The sequence below is a fragment of the Drosophila teissieri genome, chromosome 3L, assembly GCF_016746235.2.
Source record: "Drosophila teissieri strain GT53w chromosome 3L, Prin_Dtei_1.1, whole genome shotgun sequence".
Taxonomy (NCBI): domain Eukaryota; kingdom Metazoa; phylum Arthropoda; class Insecta; order Diptera; family Drosophilidae; genus Drosophila; species Drosophila teissieri.
Genome location: NC_053031.1, coordinates 4,349,599 through 4,371,404, shown reverse-complemented (window position 1 = coordinate 4,371,404; position 21,806 = coordinate 4,349,599). Strand labels below are relative to the sequence as shown.

The window sequence follows — 21,806 nt, the reverse complement described above, 5'->3', positions numbered from 1 at the left end:
TCAGTCAAGCAGCAGGCGGGAAAATGGATTTACCACGCGGAAAGTTGCAAGTTAACATGGCTGCACATTTTGCCAACGGGATGCATGCAACTTGCAACATGAGCAGCATGAGCAGCATTGGCATCGGCAGCACACAACATCGTCGTGCATGCAACACTTACCAGCAAACAAAATTAAAGGCAAATCGCAACCAATCACAAAGATTACCCCCACACACACACACAGGGCCACAACAAAATGGCTAAGAAAGGCCATATAAACGTGGCCCAAAGGCGCCGTTGCATTGGTATTTTAAACACTGCCAGGGCGCATAATCAAAGCGCTTAAATTATAATAACTTTATTAAGTCTCCACTCGAGCAGCGATCATCCACCCGCGCCCTTTTTTCGCCTAGATACAAAACACAACAAAAAATAAAGGGGAAAACTACAGGTGAAGTGCAGAAAGAAAGCAATAACAACAAACACAAACAAATGGCAAACAGGTAAAACAAAACGAAAAAAACTTAAAAGAAAATGAAGAAAAAAACGATTGTCTGCTGGGCGCTTTTATTATTGCTCTCGAGTGGATTTTACTCAGTACACACTCGAGTTTGCTGCCTGCTGTTTATGATTGTTTTTTCATTTTCTCAAGTGATGAGTAGGATATCTGTCTGCTGTGGTGGCCAACAGAATCGGGCAACAAGCTATTTGCGACTCACGACTTTTCATGCAATTTTGAATTTAAAATTCTTCACACACTCGTTTCATTATGTGGCTTCATTCCAGCTCCTCCAGATAGGCTCCCCCCATTCCCCATTCCCCCCCCTGCAAAATCCCCTTCTAGGGTAAAATCAACGGCCCGCCATCGAAGTCGAAGGCAACGCAAAGTAAGATGCTACTCTTGTGGCCATCTTTGAAGTGGTTGTTGTAATGGGTGTAGCTCTGCCAGTGTGTGTGTGTGTGTGTGTGTGTGCTGGTGTGTATGCTGGTGTGTTTGGTGTGTGTAAGAGTGTGGAACCACCGAAGGAAGACGCCGCACAATCACGCGCCATTCGAGTTCGGGGATTGCTGCTCCAGAAACAATTACAGTGGTTACACGCTTGTGGCCAAAACATCAGTTAACAAAGAGGGAAATCTACATCCAAAAAATTTTGGAAATATCACGAGTTTCAGATATCATATAGTTTGGAAGGATATATCCATATTGTAATCAAGTAAACTACGAAAATATTAGTGGCTAAACATCCAGGTCTTTTACCTACGTAATCCAAGTTGCTCTTCTCAGTCATTTGTGTGCACTTCCCACGACCAAACCACTGTGCATTTTCTGGATGCTGGTATTAATGCCAGTGCAACTGGCCAAGACATCATTTGCGATGACGATGACTGGCCGCTTGGATGTGGATCTGGCTTGGGTCCTACATACTCGTACTATACTATAAGTCAGCTCAGCTGCTGATGATGACTTCGAGCTGGTCGAGCTCGGATTCAAGGGAATGAACGGACAGCGGACAACGGACCGCCGCCACTTGGTGGTCCAATTCAACGAATTGACTATAATCAGTCTAGTGCCAAGTACGTTTCAAGTGTCTACTCATGCACTTCTGTGTAGCGTGTGGTGGGCAACGCCAAGAGCCAAGAGCCAACAGCCAAGAGCCCAGAGCTGAGAGCCAAGTGCCCAGAGGGCCAAGAGCTGGCAGTGGGGACGAGGGGAGTGGAGACGAGCTGCCGCGGATGCCGGCCGGCAGAGTTAACTTGGCTAAGTTGGCTGGTTGGTCGGCAAGTTCCAAGTGGTTTGCTCTCGTATGCAAATGGCTGCTCCCGCTCCCGATTCCGCTCCCCATCCCCAATCCCAATCCCCAACCCCAACCCAATCCCAATTGCAAGCCCTATACCGCCACTCGACGCAGCTCTCACGAGTGCCGCGGCGCACAAAATTAATTTATTACAATGCAACAAATTACAACACTCATTAATATTTTAGCCAAGTTCTGTGAGTGCACAGAGAAAAAAAAATTACGAAAATCCATGCATTACTAAAATAAATGAACCTAACTAGAACATAACATATCAAGTGATTATGTGATATTAAAGTATTCCTTATTTTTGTAATAATTATTCAAATCCTTATATATTGCGTTAATAATTCTTTGATTTCTGTATAATAACATAGGAGCAAGTTACAAACTTGTGACCAGCGATTTTCCCGCAGTGCATATTGCGTAGTTGGTCGAGAGTTGTAACATGTGACTGGCCTGGAATTTAATTCGCCGACAGGTCCAAGGAAGCTTGTAACCTGCATGTCGACTGGTTCGGTAAAAATACCTCCAAAAGGGGGGCAGACGCGGTGGGGAAAAGGGCGTGGCGTCTGGGACTGCGACTCTCATACCTAATAAATCTGTAATTTGTAATTAATGTGAAAAATTGGCGGTCGCGACGTAGAACAAGCCTAAATTGTTATTATATGGCCGGAGTCCAAGTTGCTCAGTCGTCTCAGCCGAGTGTGGGTCAGAGTCATAACTCTTCCACAAGTTCGCCAGTGTGTGTTTCATAAATATAAATTAAGCCACTTGACTAACGCACAACGCGTGTTCAAGTCTCTGCCAGCCAGCAAACACAAAAAAGTGAAAACTTGGTCAACCGACTTACTTGGCCAAAGAAAAAAACGGTCCAAAAAACATGTAGAAAAAGCAGAAAAAAATCTTTTTATTGCACTTACCGTCGCAGGTCGCTTAGATGCCCCAAGATGATGGCACATGGCTCCATTGTCTGCTGAAAGCAACTCATGCGGTGTGATTAATATGGAAGGTGGCCAAAAAACCGAAGAAGCGGCTGGGCAACGGGATAAAAATACATTCGAGAACTAGTTATTTATAAACAGGAAACAACTCAATCAGGCGAATGGTGAAAGGCGAGTGTAAGAGGTTACCTGATAATAAAGAAATTAAATCTAATATATCGCATAATAACGAGTGTAAGAGAAAGAATTTAAATGTGATATATTATCATAACATATCATAAATGAATACAAATAGTCACATTAACTGTTGAATAGACTTGTATATATTTTTTAGAAGCTCCAGGAACTCCTCTTCTAAGTTCTAAACATTTTGAGTTTCCACAGAGTTCCGCTGATCTTTGTTATTATGTTTTCAAGAGTTCTCAAAAACAGTTCGCTTTGATGTTTCTAATTTTAGAGCTAGACTCCAGGCAATAGCATCTGGAACACAATTCCTCCATTAAGCAAGGAAAAAACAATAAAATATACTTTATGCTCGCCTGACAGCAAATCGGGCGTAAAAATGTCTGCTTGATTGATAATATTCGAAAGTTGCAAATACGGCGACCGCAACGGGAACTTTGAAAATGTGAGTTCGAGTTTATATGGCCATATTTGCGATATAACCCCCAGTGGCCCTTACCGCGATTCGATGCGGATCGATCAGCGGGGGCAGTTCAATTGCTACCCGGTCAGTCGCCGAATGAAAACAATTTTTACAATTTTTTTGGCCAAAAGGTAACGCAGCTGAGTGAGTGATTCAATGGGGCAAAACGTGAGCCAAAGACGTGATCCAACAACAACAACAGTTGTGGCAACAACCAAAAGCGTTTATACGCCTGATGAGCGAAATGCTTGAAATGGTCGAAATGCTCGAATCGGTCGGCCTTTTGGAACGATATGAAAATTTTTGTTATTCACTTGTGATATTTCACATTTTTTTCCCAACGAATCAATCACAATGATTATGATAAATGATTTCGGCGTTTTTTATTTATTCATTATTTTCCTTCAAAGTTTCATTGTCTGCATGGTATTTATATCTTTCAAAGTTTTTCGGGTATGTGTATTTTTTTTGTTTGTGTCTATTTTTTTGCATTATTAAGCCGGATAATGGGCGATCAGTGAGCTGAGCTTGTAATTGCTGGCTTATAAATCACAGTGAAAAGATATAATTTTGGTTCCGATGATCTGTTGCCCGTTGGCCGTTTGGCCGACTCTTTGATTAGCACATTTGTCTTTAGTTTCACTTTTAGCGTACTCACCGCTGACCCATTGAACTACAAATACTTGACTTTTTTTCTGTTTTTTTTTTGTTAGCAGCGGCAACTATAATGCTGATTTATTTCTGGCCATTTTTTTATCAGCAATTTTGAATCTTGTTAGGAAACTTCATTAGTGTCAACCGACAGTTTTCTTGGGCTGATTAATGTCTGTCAGACGGGCGGGAAACTTTTCGGTAGCCCAGCTGGAAAAACCTGTCTGCCACCCATGGAAAATTTGCCTCAATGGCCACGCCTCTTTTGTGTTGGTCAGTGGCATTAAGTCTTTATTGCGGGATTATTAATTGGGGTGGACGTTGGGGGTGTGCATAGTAATGAGGTGGGCTTGTGTAAATAAAATAATAAGGATAACCAACCACCAGCGATAGGAATTCAAAAGTACGCAGTTCGGGTGAAACAACTTTCAAAATGCAGCTAATGAAATGCTAAACACTGAAAACTCTATGTCTTCTATTGGAAATTTGTATGAAGAGTTGTTGCAATTCACACAGGTATAAAAAATTTAACAAAATCTTAGTTAGTTAGAAATGTAACGATACTTTACTGTACCTGCTAACCAGCTCAGGTTGCCGACCAGTTTTGGTCACCAAATTTGACAACATTTGCCAATATTTATGAATTATAATAAGCAACGTTACTTTATGTACAAATGGCTTTTTCTTGACGTAACTAGTTAACAAGTTTAACCGCTTTATTACAGAGTCGCCCAGCCGCACAAGACGCGTTCCAGGTGCAGATCCAGACACAGATCCAGATCCGAAGCCAGATCGATGTGGTTGGAGTGCACAGACTGAGGTCCGCCCGTAGGTAGAAAATGGCGGACATTTACCAGGATGCCAGCACCACGCTGCGCTCCGTGTTTCCCAACTCGCGGCTGGACTCGCTGGCCGGAGTGGATCGCCGGATGGAGAGTCAGCTGCCAGGACCGCCGGATGCGGATGCGGATGCAGTCACCACCGCCGCCACGAACATTGGCTACAATCCGCTCAACGACGACGACTGGTGGGCCAATGCCATCGAGGTGGACACCTTCGACTCACCGCTGGCCTTCGATGCCAGCGAGAATGGACTGTGGAACGGACACTTTGTACCGCCGCCACCTCGCCCGCCCTTCCTGGATGAAAGCGTCGCCGCCGACGGCCTGACCACCTGTGATCTCTGCACGTGGGCATGGCAGCGGAATGCCTACTCCCTGGATGGTTCCATAGGTGAGTACAGGGCATAGTAGTCCTCCTCCTTGTAAAGGGTCCCTCTGCTCCTGTCGTTTTTCAATTAAAACTGCTTGGCAAGACAATAATCTGGCGGCCGTGCATCGATCGCTGATATCAATTTATCAAACTGATGTTGGGCGTGCGTGGCTCGATTGCTTTTCGGCAAGCGAGATGGAAAGACTCCTCCTTCGCCGCCTTGTACACTTGCAAAAAATATTATATTAGGCGGAAAATGTAGAAAGGTTCTGAAAAGAATTCTATCATCAGAGATATGTTATTAGGAGGCACTGATACCAGCAAGTCCTTCCTGTAATTGCCTTTTATATAATGCTTACATTAATAGATATGGTTACATTGAAGATATAGATATACTTTATTATCTCTCCCAAAAATCATATTTTATTTAGAATTTTGCCCATTTTTTCTTTCTGTGTGCACTTGCGCTTGCAAATTTAATTTGCACACATAACTCTTTGTGGCAGCTTTTGGCTTAGGCGTTGTTTCGCCAAAGTTTCGAGCCCGCGATCCGGGGATCCACATCCACCGTCACTATCGCCCCGGCACATCGCCAGTAATTTGTCTCTGCGCTCGTAAAAGAAGCGCAATGAGAAAGGGGGGAAAAGGGTGGAAATGGAGGCGGCTTAGACGCGGAAAATCTTATGAAAATATGAGGCAGTGGGCGTGGGCAGACGCAGATCGGATAGATAGGTTGCAGCCAGCGAGCTCTTTAATTTATCTGAGAACAAATGAAGCAAGGCGCAGGGTTTGGAAACTCAAGGAAATGCAAGTTAATGCATTGCCCAATTAAAACTCCACTGACGCTAAAAACTAAAGTCCAGCTTGCATTAACGATGAATTCAAATGTGGCCCTTTGGTGAAAAACCTGTTAGAACTCACCCCATAACCCAAATAACACTCGTAAAAGCACCAGCCGTCTGCCAAACGACCGCTGTCCATGTGGTTTCAATAGAGTTGATTGCGTGAGAGTGCACTTCTTAAAATTTCTTTATAATATTATATAAATAGTTATAGAGGCCAACTTAGAAATTCAGTTTGAGATTCCTATGTCCATCGTATAGTCAAGTATAGTTACTCAATTCTGAGTATACCATACTTTATATAGTTATATTATTAGGCAATATTTATATTTATTTTAAGGTTTTCGAATGAAAACACATTCTTGAAACTCCCCTCACGAGAGCACCTCTGGCAAACCATCCGCTCCGTGGGATGGAATATGGCATGGCATTTAGCCGTTTGCCGTATTTGATTTCCAGGAATCGCTTTCAGGGCAAATTGAAGTCATTATACATAGTAAAACTCCACTGAGCCGAGGTCCGAACTCCGAACTCGGAACTCGAAACTCCGAAACGCAGGCTACGATGGGTGCCTGGCGTTATTAGGCTAATTATAGAGCCGCAGAATGGAGCTAGTGGCGAAACATTTCAGCTTTTTAGCTTTTCAGTATTAGTATGTGCATATATATGTATAAATGACTTTATTCATGCCGACTGGGCGACTGTTTGTCGCGCCAAATGTCTGGGATTTCCTGTGGCCCCAAACGACGTGTCAACTAATTTGCAACACTCACCTGGACGTGGGGCAGCACTTCCATGGAAGTACCTGCGGCAGCCTTTGGCAAATATTTTATATTTTTTACCCATTCCTTGCCCATTTTTTTTTTTGGCGAAGGGATTAAGCCCGCTCTGGGAAGAGACAAAAAAAACAGCAAAATTTGACTAATGTCTTAATTTTGTGCTTAGGTGTTTGCTGCGGTTGGTTTCGGTTTTTGTGGTCCAGTCATAACGGCTATGAAGGTACGCTGCACTGTGAGTACTATGAGTGCTCGTACTATGAATAAAGCGGAAAAGTCGTGTCTGGACTGCAGCGAATGCCATTCACTTCGCTTCATCTGGCCGGGTCTCTAAATTAAGTTTTTGCATGTCGTGCCCAAATCTGAGGACTTTGCTTTGTTTCTACCTTTTTTTTTTGTATTTTTTCAGTTCGCTGCGGTTCGGTTTGAGTTCTCTGCCGCAGAATTGACAGCTGAATAAAATGTTATTATATTTACACCATAATTTGCATGGCAATTAATCAAATGGCATGCGAAATTCGACAACGGCCACGGAAAGGTAAAGGCAATCCCAGGCGACACATTTAGCTGGTGGGTGCCCAGGTATTTTCTGGGAATTATTCTAACAAACTTCCACGGCAGAAAACAAAAAGCAAAGCAAAAAGTTTCGCCCCGCCTAAATGTCTTTATTAGGAGTTGGCTGCCTGAAAATGGAGCTCGTTAGGGAAGCAAAAAAACAGTAGAGATTTATTTATAAATGACAGTCAGACTGGAAATCGTTACATTTTGAATTCAGTTCTTAGATAAATAGTTCATCGTTTTCAACGTGTAATTAACAGTTTTAAACTTGTAATTAACGGTTCTAATAAATAGTTTGAGTGAAAAAGGAAACCATTTAGATTTCCACGCTGTTCATCTCTAATTTATGACTAAACACATCCTTTCAACGAACCATTAAATGAATTGGAGAATGCCATTTTTATGGCACTTCCCGCCAACTTATGTAAGCCACTCGTTTAACCACGGAGGTCGCACATGTTTTAGCTTTATGGCAGATTAAGTTAACCGCTTGATTATTTCAACAACATATTTTGTATAATTTATGCTCCACTTTATGCCTCCCGTCGCACCCATAAAACAGCATAACAAAGAGAATAAAGGGTAACAATTCTATATTCCGCAAATATTTACAGCAATTTGTGGCACAATAATAAAAAAGGAAAGGTCTCCGACCGAAGCCCAAAGCCAAAGCCAAAGTCAAACCAAACCAAGCCAAACGAAACGAAACCAAACGGAACCCAAAAAAGGACTCGTGTTTGACTTTGTGCGGCTGTTGAATAAATGTTTTATTGCAATAACAACGATATAGCGATATCAACAACATCGGGGTGGGGGTGGGGGAAACAACACAACACAACACAACAATGGTCCGTCCAACAAAAACAGCAGCTGTTGAAGTCGACGGCTCCTTCCGCCTATTTTGATATTTTTATTGTGGTGGTGAAATAAATTCAAATAAATAAATTTAAGTTGCTGACTTTCGGTCGCATAAAGCAAGCATGGCATTACATGGCAACGAAGCGAAGTCCCTGAACTTCTCGCCATCCTTTTCTGGACCATTAGAGCTTTTGTCCTGGGGGGGGCTTCACCATAAATATTGAAGGACTATAGACGAAAACATTTATTGCCAGATTTATGCTAGCTCAACGCAATTCAAAAAGTTATTTCCCTACAATAACAGGATTAGTACAGCATATGATGACTAAAATGGGGGTGAGTGTAAACAGCTTTCAGCTTTAACGTGTTTTTCTATATGGTCTATAATAATATTAAATTTTTTTATCTGATCTATAAATACCATATTTACTCTACCAACTGACTCTGGCTTAAAGTTTCTCCTGAACGGTTTTCCCATTTAAATGTTAATCCATCTTCTTCCGTTCTCAAATGAAAAACCCAACATTTTCCGCTCCATGACCATTGGCCATAGCTCGTTAACGCCGAGCTTTTGGCCAAATACATGACTAATCCGAAGATTATGAAATATGAAATTAACGCAAAACCGCAAGAGACGTGATTCCTTTTTTTCGGCATCTGTTGCAAGATACACCAACTGTAAGCGGAAATAAGTGAGTTTTTGTTGGGTTTTTTTTATTTGTTCTTGCCACTTTTTATTTGCTGATGTACTACTACCTCGTGGCTCCTTCTGTGTGCTCTGAGTCGTATAATTGTTGCAACGAACGCACTGTGGCCTGAAGCCATAAAAAATAAACATAACACACACACACACAGCACACAGACAAACAGGAAAACTGGGGAGCTGAATGGAAGTGAGAAAACTTATTTGCTATTTTCATGGAATTTTCCATAATTTCTGCTCCGCTTGTTGTTGGAGTTTCCTCCTAGATTTTTTTGCTTTTTTGTGGTTTCCCCGCCACCGAGCATGCAAAAATGTTTTAAAAAGATAAACAAGAAACGCTCGGCGAGAGATCGAAAAATTATTATTACTGCCAGTGCATCAGAAAGATTATGATGGTACTGTGTGTTCCCTGTGTGTGTGCCCTGTGTGTGCTTCGTGGATGCCTTTTTGTGTGTGCCATTCTTTTTTCCATAATATTTTTAACTTTGTTTACATTTTGCATTTTTATTGTGGCGTCGTCGTCGTCGCTGTGGACTCCCTTTTGTTCCGTTTTTTTTTAATCAATTAGGGCGAGACTTGCGTAGGGGGAAGAATCGCAGTTCCCCGGGCCAGAAAAATGAGATCGCAGCCCCGAGAAACGTGACTGGACCACACACACACGGCATCCAGCATCCAGAGCTTAAAAATGCGGGCGCAGTACTAATAGAATTGCTGAAATGCTGATTAAAATAGTTTTCACTTTTTAATTACGATTTATGGGCTTCATTTCGTGCCATTATTCTGGATGCTCCGTCTGCAGCGTTTTCTTACAGTGGTTGAATTGCTTTTAAATTGAGGATCAGCTCGATGATTGCGACTAATTAAACGCGTATGTAATCGAAAGGTTTGAATAAGATAAGAAATTGCTTATTAATTAGGTATCTAATGGAAAGGGAATTATATTAAGTTCATATTCTTATAGAAATCAATCGGTTTTTTGCTCTCTGTACTAATTACTAGTGAAACGATATCCGACTCCGCCTTTCAAGATCAAAGAGCCATCTCGCAAAACGTCAGACAAACATTGTCTCCTCATTCTCTAGCGACAACATCAAAGGAAACTGTAGACTCAGTTTTCCAGCTCCGAAACATAAACACTTTCGCATGGGGGAAGAGCACACTCTATTCGTTGGCGGGGAAAAATAAAAATTAAAAATCAATTTTTTTTACACTTCTCCCGCACAAACCAAACCACAGCTCATTAGCAAAGGGGGGAGGGTGGTGCACACAAAATGATATATAAAATTAAATAGAACCAAAACTATATGAGCAACTTGTGAAACTTTGCAGCGAGGCGACAAATACTGTCTGGTGTATTTTAAGGGACCGAAAATCTAATTTACTAATGAGCCGTGAGCATTTGAGAAATTCACATAAATTTCGCCTAATTGAAAATCCATGCGCGGATAATTATGTGCGTCAGTCAGCATTAAATTCTCATTTCGCTCGAATGGAAATTTCGGGGAAAATATGTTGTGTGGCTCTGGGGAAATCCAGTTGCTCGTGAGTTGAGGAGGTCAGTGTGATTGACAGGCTGCTGGGGATGGGTGTCCAAAATGTAAGCCAGCGAATTTATTTACTGCCCGCTCCAAGATGGACTCACAACACTTTTAAGCCAGCGGCAATATTCGGGAGAAATTCAATCAGCATTTCGCCAAGAGGATATTTAATTAGCTGCCCACTTTAATGGCCATTCATCCAACCATCCAACCATCAGGCCGCAGATAGAATGCTAAACACTCCACTTAGTGCTTTAGTGCCTAGTAGTGACTAGTGACTAGTGACCCCCAACTGCCATTCAACTTGATGCAAATTAAATTAAAATGTGGCTAAACTTGGCCCATTAAAGTCGGGACAAAAAGATCAGCGAGTCTGGCAATCAAATAGGTTGTAAATTACAATCAAGTACGGTCCGCTCATTTGCGGGAAAGCAGGTGGGAGTGATCACGGCCTAATCTCTATTCATTAACAAAAAAAAAACCAACAAAAATGCTGCCAGCCACAGCAGGTCAAAGATCATAAAATGTTTTTATGAACTGACAACGACAGCAACGACAACCGACAACCGACGCTCCTGTCCCCCCACACCCAGTGTTTACTGTAACACCTAATGTTTAACTAATTTCAAATATGTTTTTACGACAGCCTACCTGGTCAGCCCTCAGGAATTAGCCCGAGTTGTCCGTTTTTATGAGGGAAACTCGCCTGTTGGCTCTACTGTTTAAATTTTGATTAGGCGATGCGTGGCGCAGATAAGCTCCATGTAACTGTTGACTTTTTTTGGGTCGGACCCCAAGTATTTTATAGTGATCGTGCCATGATATCAATCCACACCCACACTCAGAGAAATGCCGTTCCAGAAATGGCAAAACGAGCGGCTTGTAAAAGAAAGTATTTTCTAAAATAATAGTATATTCTACATAAAATAAATTATACTCACATGATATTTTTCAACCATTTGTGATGATCTGTAAAACTTATAGAATTTTTTTCAGTGCCTGTCCCATTTGCCCTGTTACATTTTGCATTTGCATAGGCCAAGCGATATGAATCAACGAAAAACAGTAAAATGTCTCTCTTTTCGTCCCGTTTTGAACATTTTTTACGATTTGCCCCTTGTTTGTTTAATTGTCTCTTACTGTAACATTTAAGGTTGACTTTACGTTTTATTTACGGTGCGGTGTCAACAGTTCCTACTTTTTACCCACGAAGATATGATAGACAGTAAAACTTTTGTACTCGTAACGTCGTCGTAACGCATGATACTTGAGATAGATTTTATCGAACGGGGTAAGAAATAATCTTTTGGCTGCATAAATTGATCCTTAAATATCTGATATAACCCATAAAATACGAGCAAAGTTCTTTTCCGGGGCAGAGCACACCTCAGACCCTTTCGAAAACTATTAAAAGAACTTTTGAGAATATATATATGAGATTAACCAAATGTGTCGAATAAATAATCAGCTAGAAGAACTAGCATTTTCCATTTACCCCAAAGGAGTGGGTGTGTTTTTATGCATTTTCCAAATGGCAATCCAAAAATAAAGCATTTTTTCCTTGGCTCATAAATAAAACATCACATTTTTTATAAGCTTTGGGGGCGCATAAAAAATATTTGAAACAATAAAAACATAGCTTTCTGCACCAATTAACATATCTGTTGGAGATATGAGGCATTTATGTGTCGTCGTTTCTTGGTGAATTTAAATTCGACTTACGCTTCATTAATGCACAAATTTGAATTTGTTGATTTTGGCTCAATCATAAACAAATATTTTCTTTCTTTTCGGCTAAAGTTTAGGGCCTAATTGACTTTGCCTATAAAGTTCGCGGCTCACAAAAGCCCACACACAAATACAAAAACATCTAGGCAAGATTTATATATTTGCCGCAAACTTTTCGTGGAATTGCAAAGAGGCAAATATACAAAACTAATTAAAATTCAACTTGGCAAAAAGTTTTCGCCTAAGCAATAAATATTGTAAAATATGTACTCCGCCGACACGCCCACATCCGTTTCCTGGGAATGGTCGAATTCCTCCATGGCTTTCCCACTGCGGTTCCATTTGTCATTCGAGTGCCAAAGTTTTTTGGTCGCAACTGGGAAAACTGCCATTGATAGGTTCTCATTTGAAAGTTGTTGCCAAATGTTGCCAGGCTTAGGACGCCAGGACTTCAACTGGCGAAACTCTCGAAGAGCACAAAGTCTTGCAATTAATCAGTCTTTGCTTTAACTGAAACTAATGAGAAATCTGCGGGAAAAGCATTAAGTTTGATAAATCGCCTTCATTTGCGTAGAGCTGCAGAGTTTTAACGCCCAGCATCCAATAGCATAAAACAATTAAAAAACGGGCCTATATATCTGTTATTTTTTACAACCCCAACGAAATTGAGCCGCATTTATAGAAGCGACAACAAAACACCTGAGAATTACACAGACATTTATCATGCGGCACTAAAAGTCAAACAGGAACTGGAATTTTATTTACCTGTCTAGCCATGGGTATTGCCTGTTCTTAGCCACGGGGTGCCATTGCCTATCCAGAATAAAGGACAACCTTAAAAGCGAGAAAAAAACGAGAAGGTGAAATGTTTGCCCCAGAACGCGTGTGATAAACCTAATGAGCAAAGGGCACTTGGGAAACTCACGATAGCGATCGGGAAAACGTTTGCCTTTTTGGAGACCAAGCCCGAAAGAAGATGACGGAGCCAAGTAAAGAAAATCGTGTGCCGTGTGGCATATAAAAAACTGTTGTCACTTCATTGCCATGACATTTAAATATTTCAATTTGTGATACATCGCATCGAATGCCTAAAAGGTTTCCTCTTTCTGGAGAAATAGCCGACGAGATATAAAATTCAATTAAGACATTTCAACATTAAATGAGCCGCCAAAAGGCGAAGAAGTGGCCCTGTGAAATATCTGAGAAATATGCATACGAGATTCTCGGACATAATTCTGCTTCTAAATAATTACTCGAATGTTTAGTAGATAATTTGTTGGCATTGTTATGCAAATTTCGCCACAGCACGAAAAGGAGCCTAGAGTTGCAGTCATAATTGAGTCATTTGATTGTATGGAAATGCTATCCACATTCTGTGATACCTTCGCATATTAAATGAGAATTAAAACAGCCACAGCTTTGGCTTCTCCTTATTAATAATGATAACTCTCATGTAGATTTTATGTATGCCTTCTCCACTTTTTTTCCCTTTTTTTTTTGGTCGCTTTCAGTTGTCTGTCGGTTAGTTTGACAAACGGCTGAGGCCGAAAAAATTCCCTTTTGTGTCTGCTTAATTTGCCGGGCTTCTTTGCGATCCGATCGCTATCAAGTCGAATAATGCCTAATTTATGTGGTAACTCTGGTCGACTTTAATTTATGCCCGCCACAGTACGTCTTATGTCACTCTGTATTTGTTGGTGGTTCCACAAGCGTGTTAATGCACTAATTGTTTTTGGCAATTAATCAATGTTTATGTGGGAGAAACAGCCAAACTTGCTGTCCCTCGTGCCGCAAACAAATAAATAATAATTTACATTGACATTACATTAATCCAAATGCAATGCCTAGGCCAGAAAACTTCACCCCAAATTTCAACATTTCCCCGAACGGATCCCAGTTGTTAAATTGAATTTCCTTGCTCTTTTGCATAATTGAATCTACTCTCGCCGGGTTTTCGTCCTTCGCTTCTATCTTTCGTGACAGTCAACAGATTTTGGCTTTTACTTGCCAAGTCAAAGGCATTTAATGGCATTATGCCAATATATATCTGCATTGGGTGGCAAACGACAAGGGGACTTCCATTTGCCAGGCAAAAATGTTGCAAGAAAACAGTGAAAAAATGGGAGTAATCAAGACAGGCAAAAAACTTGGCAGACATCTCGTTGGCAGCTTTTTTAAGTAAAAAGTTTGGGCAGGAATTGGTTTTTTTGTTGGGTGAGGAGAGGTTTGATTTAAGGTAGCTGTAAGTGAAAAATCCAGAGTATTACCAATTCATGATTAGACCAGCTTATTGTCAGTATTTGATAAGTGGCCATTGAATTTTTAAGTTTTTATAGCTATCATCATACTCCTTATGGTACCTTTGACAAATGAATTTATAAACGCACCCCCGCAATCAAAAAACACCATGTGCCGTTGGCTAAATTACCACCAATGCCACTTGCCACTGCGGTAAAATTAAGTCATTAAACACACAAAATACACGGGCACTGAAAAACTCTGAATAAACAAAGGCTAATGATGGCCACAGTAGCCAGTTTCTCTCACCTGCTACAGAAAAAAATGGAAAAAACTGAACAAAAAAGGGCAGAAAAGTAATTTTCCAACAGGGTAGCAACTGGAATATCGTGTGGTATTGACCACAAATTAACAGTTGTAACCAAGCGCCCCGCACCTCGTCTCATCGCAAAAACGCCGGCCATAAAAAATGTTACCAACTCTCGTCTGCAGTGCGTAATTACGGTGCACATTACCAGCACACGGGGATACACATTTGCACTTAATTGTGGCGCTTAATTAGACCAAAAAGGTGCAGACTCAGAGCGACCGGGCCAAAACCCAAATCCCAATACCCAGACAATGGCCCAGAGCTACGCCGACTGACTGACGAGTGACTGAGTGTCGAGTGCTGTTTGAAGAGTGTTTCACATGCAATTCAATTCAAACGTATTTACATGACATCCCACTCCCGGCTTGACAACTCAATTTAGTTTTAATTGTTTGTGCACGTAATTGTTGCTATTGCTGGTAGCGAAAAGGATTTCATTGCGCTAATGATACTTTTGAGCCCCCAGCTCCTTCGCATCATCGCAATTAAGCTGAGCAGGGATAAATCACAAGCGTTTTAATCAGATTTATTGACTATGAGATACCCGATACTCACTTGCCTTTTACGTGCCATTTAAAATGAAAAAAGTATTATAAACATAACTATTTAATACATTACTTAATAAAAATAAGATGTATTTACCGAGCTTAGAAAAAGTCTTCTTCCAAATGGTCAAACCTCTAAGAAGGATGTATAGCTACATAGCTGTAATTATATATTTTTACAGGGTAGCAAATCACTCTCATACCAGTTACATGCTTACCAACAATTCCAATATACCCATTACACTCCATATAAAAACTGAAAACCCGAAAATTTGCCGAAATTGTATGCGAAATTCCTGTGAGCCCAACTTCTGTTGAAAATTTTCGGCATATGTCGCATCTTTGCCTTCATTCCCAATCCCGATCCACATTTCGTATCTGTATCTTGTATCTGGTGGCGCCGCCGCTGGGGGTCCTGTCAGTCCCCCCAGTTCCCCACTCTTTCTTTTTTTTTGTACCCTCAATGTCTCTGCGCCTGCGCATTCAGTTTAATTTTTATTTCATTTTCGCTGACAATTTGCAGCCGCTGACCAGCAAAGAAAAAATAAAACAAATATATATGTGTATAAAGCAGGCAAAAAACATTTTTGCAGTGCGTTTTATTTAACGACTTTCGGGTCCGGACGCATGTTGCACTTTGCTGTTGTTGTCGTTGTTGCTGTTGTTCATTTGATTATCGCCACTGTCGCCATGTAATTTATTATATTGGCTTAACCGAGTACGCAACCTGGCCCTCTTTTTTATGGCTTTAACCTTTGTGCAACCGCCGCGTTGCTGACATTATTTAATTTGTCATTTCATTTTCGTTCGCCTTTTTCGGGGACTTTCTTCATTTCGGGAATCGAGTCTTGTTTCCACCATATGTTAGTCTTGAAAATTTGTAAGAAAGTTGGTTAAAGGAATTTCTGTTTCTGTGCAGTGGCAGATATATGTGCTTTGGCGAGGTGTGCTTGACTTTTAACACACATCTGTTATTTTTCCCCAAAATATGGCTTTAATTCATGGGGTTATAACTTCAAAATTCATGAAACATCTTGTAGGGTTTGAATGTTCCTGTTCGACAAAATATGGCTTTAATTCAGGGGGTTATAACATTTATGACTTTAAATTTCCTGAAACATCTTGTAGGGTTTGAATGTTCCAGCTCCTTATGAATGTGTCAATTCAGTAAATCATGATATGTTTTTTTTGGATTTAATTGCGCAATTCGCTTACCGTTTTAATCATCTGCTGGCCCGTTAATTAATTATCTTGCATTTAATTTGAATCGCCGTATCGCCCACCGTCGTCGCACAGAAATTCCAATGCCAAAAAAGTCGCTAAATCATTTCTTAATTGCTCAATTTGAAAACAAATGCGACCATTTAATTTAATTGTGTGGACTGTTAATTGAGTCGTAGTTTGGCCAGTCGATGCCTTTTATTTCAGCACGAATGCAGGCTACTCCCCCCCCGGGCCACGCCCCCTGCCAGCCCGCCTATCTGCCCCCCACCGATACATTTGTTAGATAATGCCAGGAAAACTTGTTGTCTGTGTAAGCCCGCCTGTTCATTTTCGGCATTTTTGGCCAGGCAATTAAATCCAAAAAAAGCAAAAAATCCAAAAAACACAGAAACTGCGACAGTTTTCGGGGCTCAAATGCTCAGCTGCATTGCCGTGGGCCCAGCGATTTTAATGATTTACTGCAGTAGCTGGACTCCACGGGCTCTCCCACTTTAGCAGGTGGGCTAAGCGGTGTCGAAATTTGCATATATCGCTGTACATACACCATTTTCCATATACCATATACCATATGCATTATGCGATAATGTGCAATAAACGTCGGGGAATCGAAATTATGTCGCGGGCTTTCGGCATTTGAGATTCAAACCTGTTAACTGGGCCGATAAGTCGAATGGGATGGGGTTGGGGGGCATAAGTGGATATGCAACTGAAACCATAAATCTTGAGAGCATTTGGCCGAAACGCATCATCAATCATCTCGGCATGCAGATCGATTATTACAATTGCCGACAGACAGACACAGAAGTGAGTTGGCGGTTGGCGGCGGTTGCATCTGCGGGCCCTCATTTGTATCTGATGGATGTATCTGCGGCAACCTCCTGCTGCTGCTGCTGCAGTTGCTGTTGCATGTTGCCCAGTTTCGCGGAAAACCTCAGCACAGCTGCACAACATTTGCTCGTGTCAAGTCCAAAAAGTTCCAAGAAAAGCTAAATCCACTGGCCATGTTCTAGGTACATATGCCAAAAAAAAAAAACGAAAACCAAAGCCCATTGTCCGTTGCACGAAATTGTTTTAATGAGTTGCCAATTAGGTCCGTAAGCCAACTGAAATAGATCAGTCAGGCGAAGAGACGGCTAATAAATACCTGTAAATTGTAAATAAAATACCTGCATTCAGTCCGATTGCGTAGAGCGGTGATCGCCGATCGGCGCACACCTGTTGAATGCCAGCGAGTGGCATAAATACGAGTTCGAGTATAAACTGGCTAAAAGGCTAAAAGGGACCCCATCCTGTCCAGCTTTAGCTATTTACGAGGCTTTTGGGGAAGCACATGCGGATCGGGCCAACTGACAGCATCCGACAGGCCAAAGTCCTTGAGTTCAAAAGTCCACAAAAGCTGGGGGAAATTCACGGACAGGAATGCAGATGCTGCATGCGAAAGCTACTGGAAGGTGTAAGCTAATTTATGTTAAAATATTAAAAATCAGAACATATGCATGCATAGTGCCGTTTTATGACCAAAAAAGGGTGTTTGTTGTTTATACAAATAATTGCCAGTGCAGTGCATAAAAACTGATGAGTGCGTAATTTTAATGAAAGGAAATTCGCTTATGGCCAACAATTTTCCCTTCAGAAAGTTGTTAAATTTAATGCAAATCAGCAGAGTAATTTATTTTCCCTGTAGATCATCTCACGCATAGAAGTCATGTTGTGAAGCTCAAGCAGCAGTCAGTAAAATGCTTTATTTCTTTTCACACAACTCGTTAGTTTAATTAACAAGTGGAGCTCGTTATACTTTATACTCATTTCATTTTCTTGGTCTTTGTTTTTTCGTTCATTCCAATGTTTTTAACACTTTCTGAGGCGCCGCCTATTAACGCGTTTCCTGCTAACCACGCCCACATCCTCAATTCAAGCGAAAATTGCTTTTCACTCGCTCCATTCTGTTTGTTATTAATTACCCAGTTTCCAAAGACGTTACCCATTTACCAGTTTTCGAGGTACCGAGTTCGGGGTTATTTTATTTCTCCTTTTATTTATTTTTTTCTTGGCCAATTGAATTATAACGGGGCGAAGACAATGAGAAACGAGGGAGGGGGGAATCACCGAAAGATGCCGGGAGGAGGAAAGGAGCTCAGGAGAAACATAATGGCGTTTGCTTTCATTATAGCACCGTGGCATAGTATAAATATTTAAGCAACTGGCAATGAGCTAACAAACGATGGGGGGTTGGGTTGAATTTATAAGCGAAAATGGGGTCAACGTTGAGGGAGGGGGGATGGTTGAAGGGGGAGGCGTAAGTCAGGAGCACCAGGCAATGCGGACAGTCCATTCATCAGTTAGTTACTGACCATAATTTGGAATGCCCTAGAAAAGAGTTGATGGCCCTGCAGGTGAAACTTGAGCTACAATACAGCAACAAGCTCAAGGTGAAATATGATGTAACTAGAGATAAAATAGTAGCAAAAAACATTTTAGTTGCAAAATGAAGAAAGTTAAACGAGAATTACTTACCTTGGCACAGAAATAAAGGGTATCAGTAGTGCCATATAGGCATTTTAGGAAGGGTGTTAATATCGCGACCTTGTCCCGCTTCTGATATCTGTTTATTTCATCTTCAATTTCGCTTCGGCTTTTATCAAAAGGATATAAACCATGGCACCGAGAGGCCAGAAGGCGGGCTGAAATATTTATATGCGTGTTGATTTCTGTTTGCTGAATTTAACCTTTCTCCCCTTCATATGGCCAACCGGCCAACCGATGCCCACTTAGAGATAGCGGACTAGGCATAAAAAGGGTCAAAACGCAGTGGGAGAGACAGAGACAGATAGCAGTTCTATATAGAGGATGGTAATGGGATATACCCCACACCATTACTACCATTTGCTCGCCTCATTTAACTGCGGCCATAAATATTCTAAATCAGCAGCGGGGGCAGCGACGTTAACGGCGACGTCAGAGCCTCGAGTTGTTAAGATAATAAAGTTTGTAATTAATTTTGCATCGTTAAGTGAACGTGCATATATGTGAGTGAGCATTTAGGAAAATTTAAACCGCTCTCCAGTTGAATTGAAGTCGCATTATATTCAAGAGAAAATTTCATTTAATCGCATACAAGCTACCACAGCTCCACTTCTAATTGACTTTACTCACGAATTAAGGAGTAACATTTCTTTTTATAGAGGAATATACAGTTGCGGTCAAAATAATAGTAGTGCCGGTGAAGCAACACGTTATTTCTCATTATTTCCTCTATGCCTTCACATATTCAAATAATTTTTTCACACAAGTGACGTTAATTCTTTGCTCTCTAAGAACGTAAAGTTATTTTCGGTTCTCTCTTCGTTTTACATTCTTTTTCGGCTTTAATTGCAAGGATGCACTTGTTTGACCCAGTCAAAATAATAGTAGTGCCAGCTAAATTGACAAGAATAATTAAATTTAATCGCTTTTTAGCCAGGTTTGTGGTATTTTACAATACTCTTGCGTGTTTTTTAACAGTTTCTATCATTTTTTGACGCTTCTTTGAAATTAGGTACAGAATATATGGGGCGTGGCAATCACTGTAATGCCGAGAGGCGGTAACTCATTAAAAAACTGATTTTTTCTGGAAAGACTTATGTCAGGGTGCAAAATATTATGCTCTTCTACAATGATTAGAAATGCAATCAAATATGAACCAACAAATGAAACTCGTGGTCGGTTCAAGTTATTGACCAAAAGGTCAGTAGATCGCTTAGCAAGACGGGCAAGAAGCAATCCTTTCGGGTCCACTGCAGCCCTAAAAAAAATCTTGTAAAATTAATTTTAGTTTGGAAACAATAAGATGTCTCGGAGATGAAAACCTCATTTCAAGAAGTCCACGAAAAGTGCCGTTACTAACAAAAAAACATGCAGCAAGTTATGCAACATTCCGTTTGAAGTTTGCAAGAAAGCACTTGAATTGGCCTTTGGAGAAGTGGAGGAATATTTTGTGGTCGGATGAGTCCAAGATAGTTTTGTTTGGAGGCCATGGCTCTCGGGAGTTTGTTAGACGACCACCCTTATCTGGCTTTTTCCCGAAATATACATTAAAAACAGTTAAGCACGGTGGTTCAGCGATTATGATTTGGGCGAGTTTTTCGTATTATGGAGTTGGGCCAGTGTATTGGGTAAAATACATCATGGATCGTTATTTATATGTAAAAATTTTAAACGAGATGATGCTCCTATATGCCTTCGAGGACATGCCACATGTTTGGACTTTTCAACAGGACATTGATCCAATACATACAAGTAAACTCGCCAAAGAGTGGTTCGCAGCCCATCAAATCGAAGTCATACAGTGGCCTGCAGAGTCACCCGATCTCAATCCAAGTGAGAATTTGTGGTGTGACGTTAAGAGAGCAATCTCAGAAATAAAACCGAGTAATAGTTTTAAACTCTGGAAAGCTGTACAAAGGTCATGGGACTCTGTTCCTGTGCAAAAATGCCAGAATTTAGTTGATTCCATGCATAAGCGCTGTGCGTCTGTTATAGCCAACAAAGGCTATTCAACAAAATACTAAAATAAACATTAAATATAGGGCTATTACATAGTTTTTATCATTTAAACTTAAAATGTTTTATTTGGCTGTGATGCTGTTTGAAAAAATGCACTACTATTATTATGACCGATCAAATTTAGGTCCATTTTAACATATTCATTTCTTTCTGAAAAGTCTTATGCATTTTCCAAAGTCAATTTTCATTATTATCACCTACTATGAGTTAACTTTCATTGAAAATTAAAAAAAATTTCTGAACACCTTTTGAAAGGTGTTTTTTTGGATTGTTTCAAAACCACTGTGGGCACTACTATTATTTTGACTGCAGCTGTAGCTGTAATTATCAGAAGTATGAGGAATATGCATTATAACTGTGTAATAAAGACCACTGAAAGCTCCCAAAATTATAAATTCCAAAATAAATTTAGTAAGCTGCAGAATACGTGGGACTTCTGCTTATATACATAAATTCACGTTATAATACATACTCCTACTAAGTTATTCATAACTTTTTATGAATTCATCATCTTTATCGCCATCGCTCCATAAAAATTGCATAACCATAAAAGTATTACCTACACCGTTGGCCAGAAAGATCATCTGGTTTCATTATGCTCATTACACACATTCCTCAGATATATCAGCACTTGTATTCAGCACTTATATTAAC

At 40.7% G+C, this 21,806-nt stretch overlaps 1 protein-coding gene across 3 annotated transcripts in view; it reads left to right on the top strand.

Moving 5' to 3' along the window:
- LOC122616208 overlaps positions 1 to 21,806 on the top strand; it is a 62,508-nt gene that overhangs the window by 31,071 nt on the left and 9,631 nt on the right. For 2 of the 3 annotated variants that reach the window (XM_043791578.1, XM_043791579.1), the window contains one exon: positions 4,744 to 5,251. In XM_043791578.1, the coding sequence (XP_043647513.1) occupies positions 4,858 to 5,251 (394 nt within the window). In that variant the 5' untranslated portion in view covers positions 4,744 to 4,857. Of the gene's footprint in view, positions 1 to 4,743; positions 5,252 to 21,397; positions 21,473 to 21,806 lie in introns of those variants that run through there. The other variant, XM_043791580.1, reaches the window with a different exon arrangement.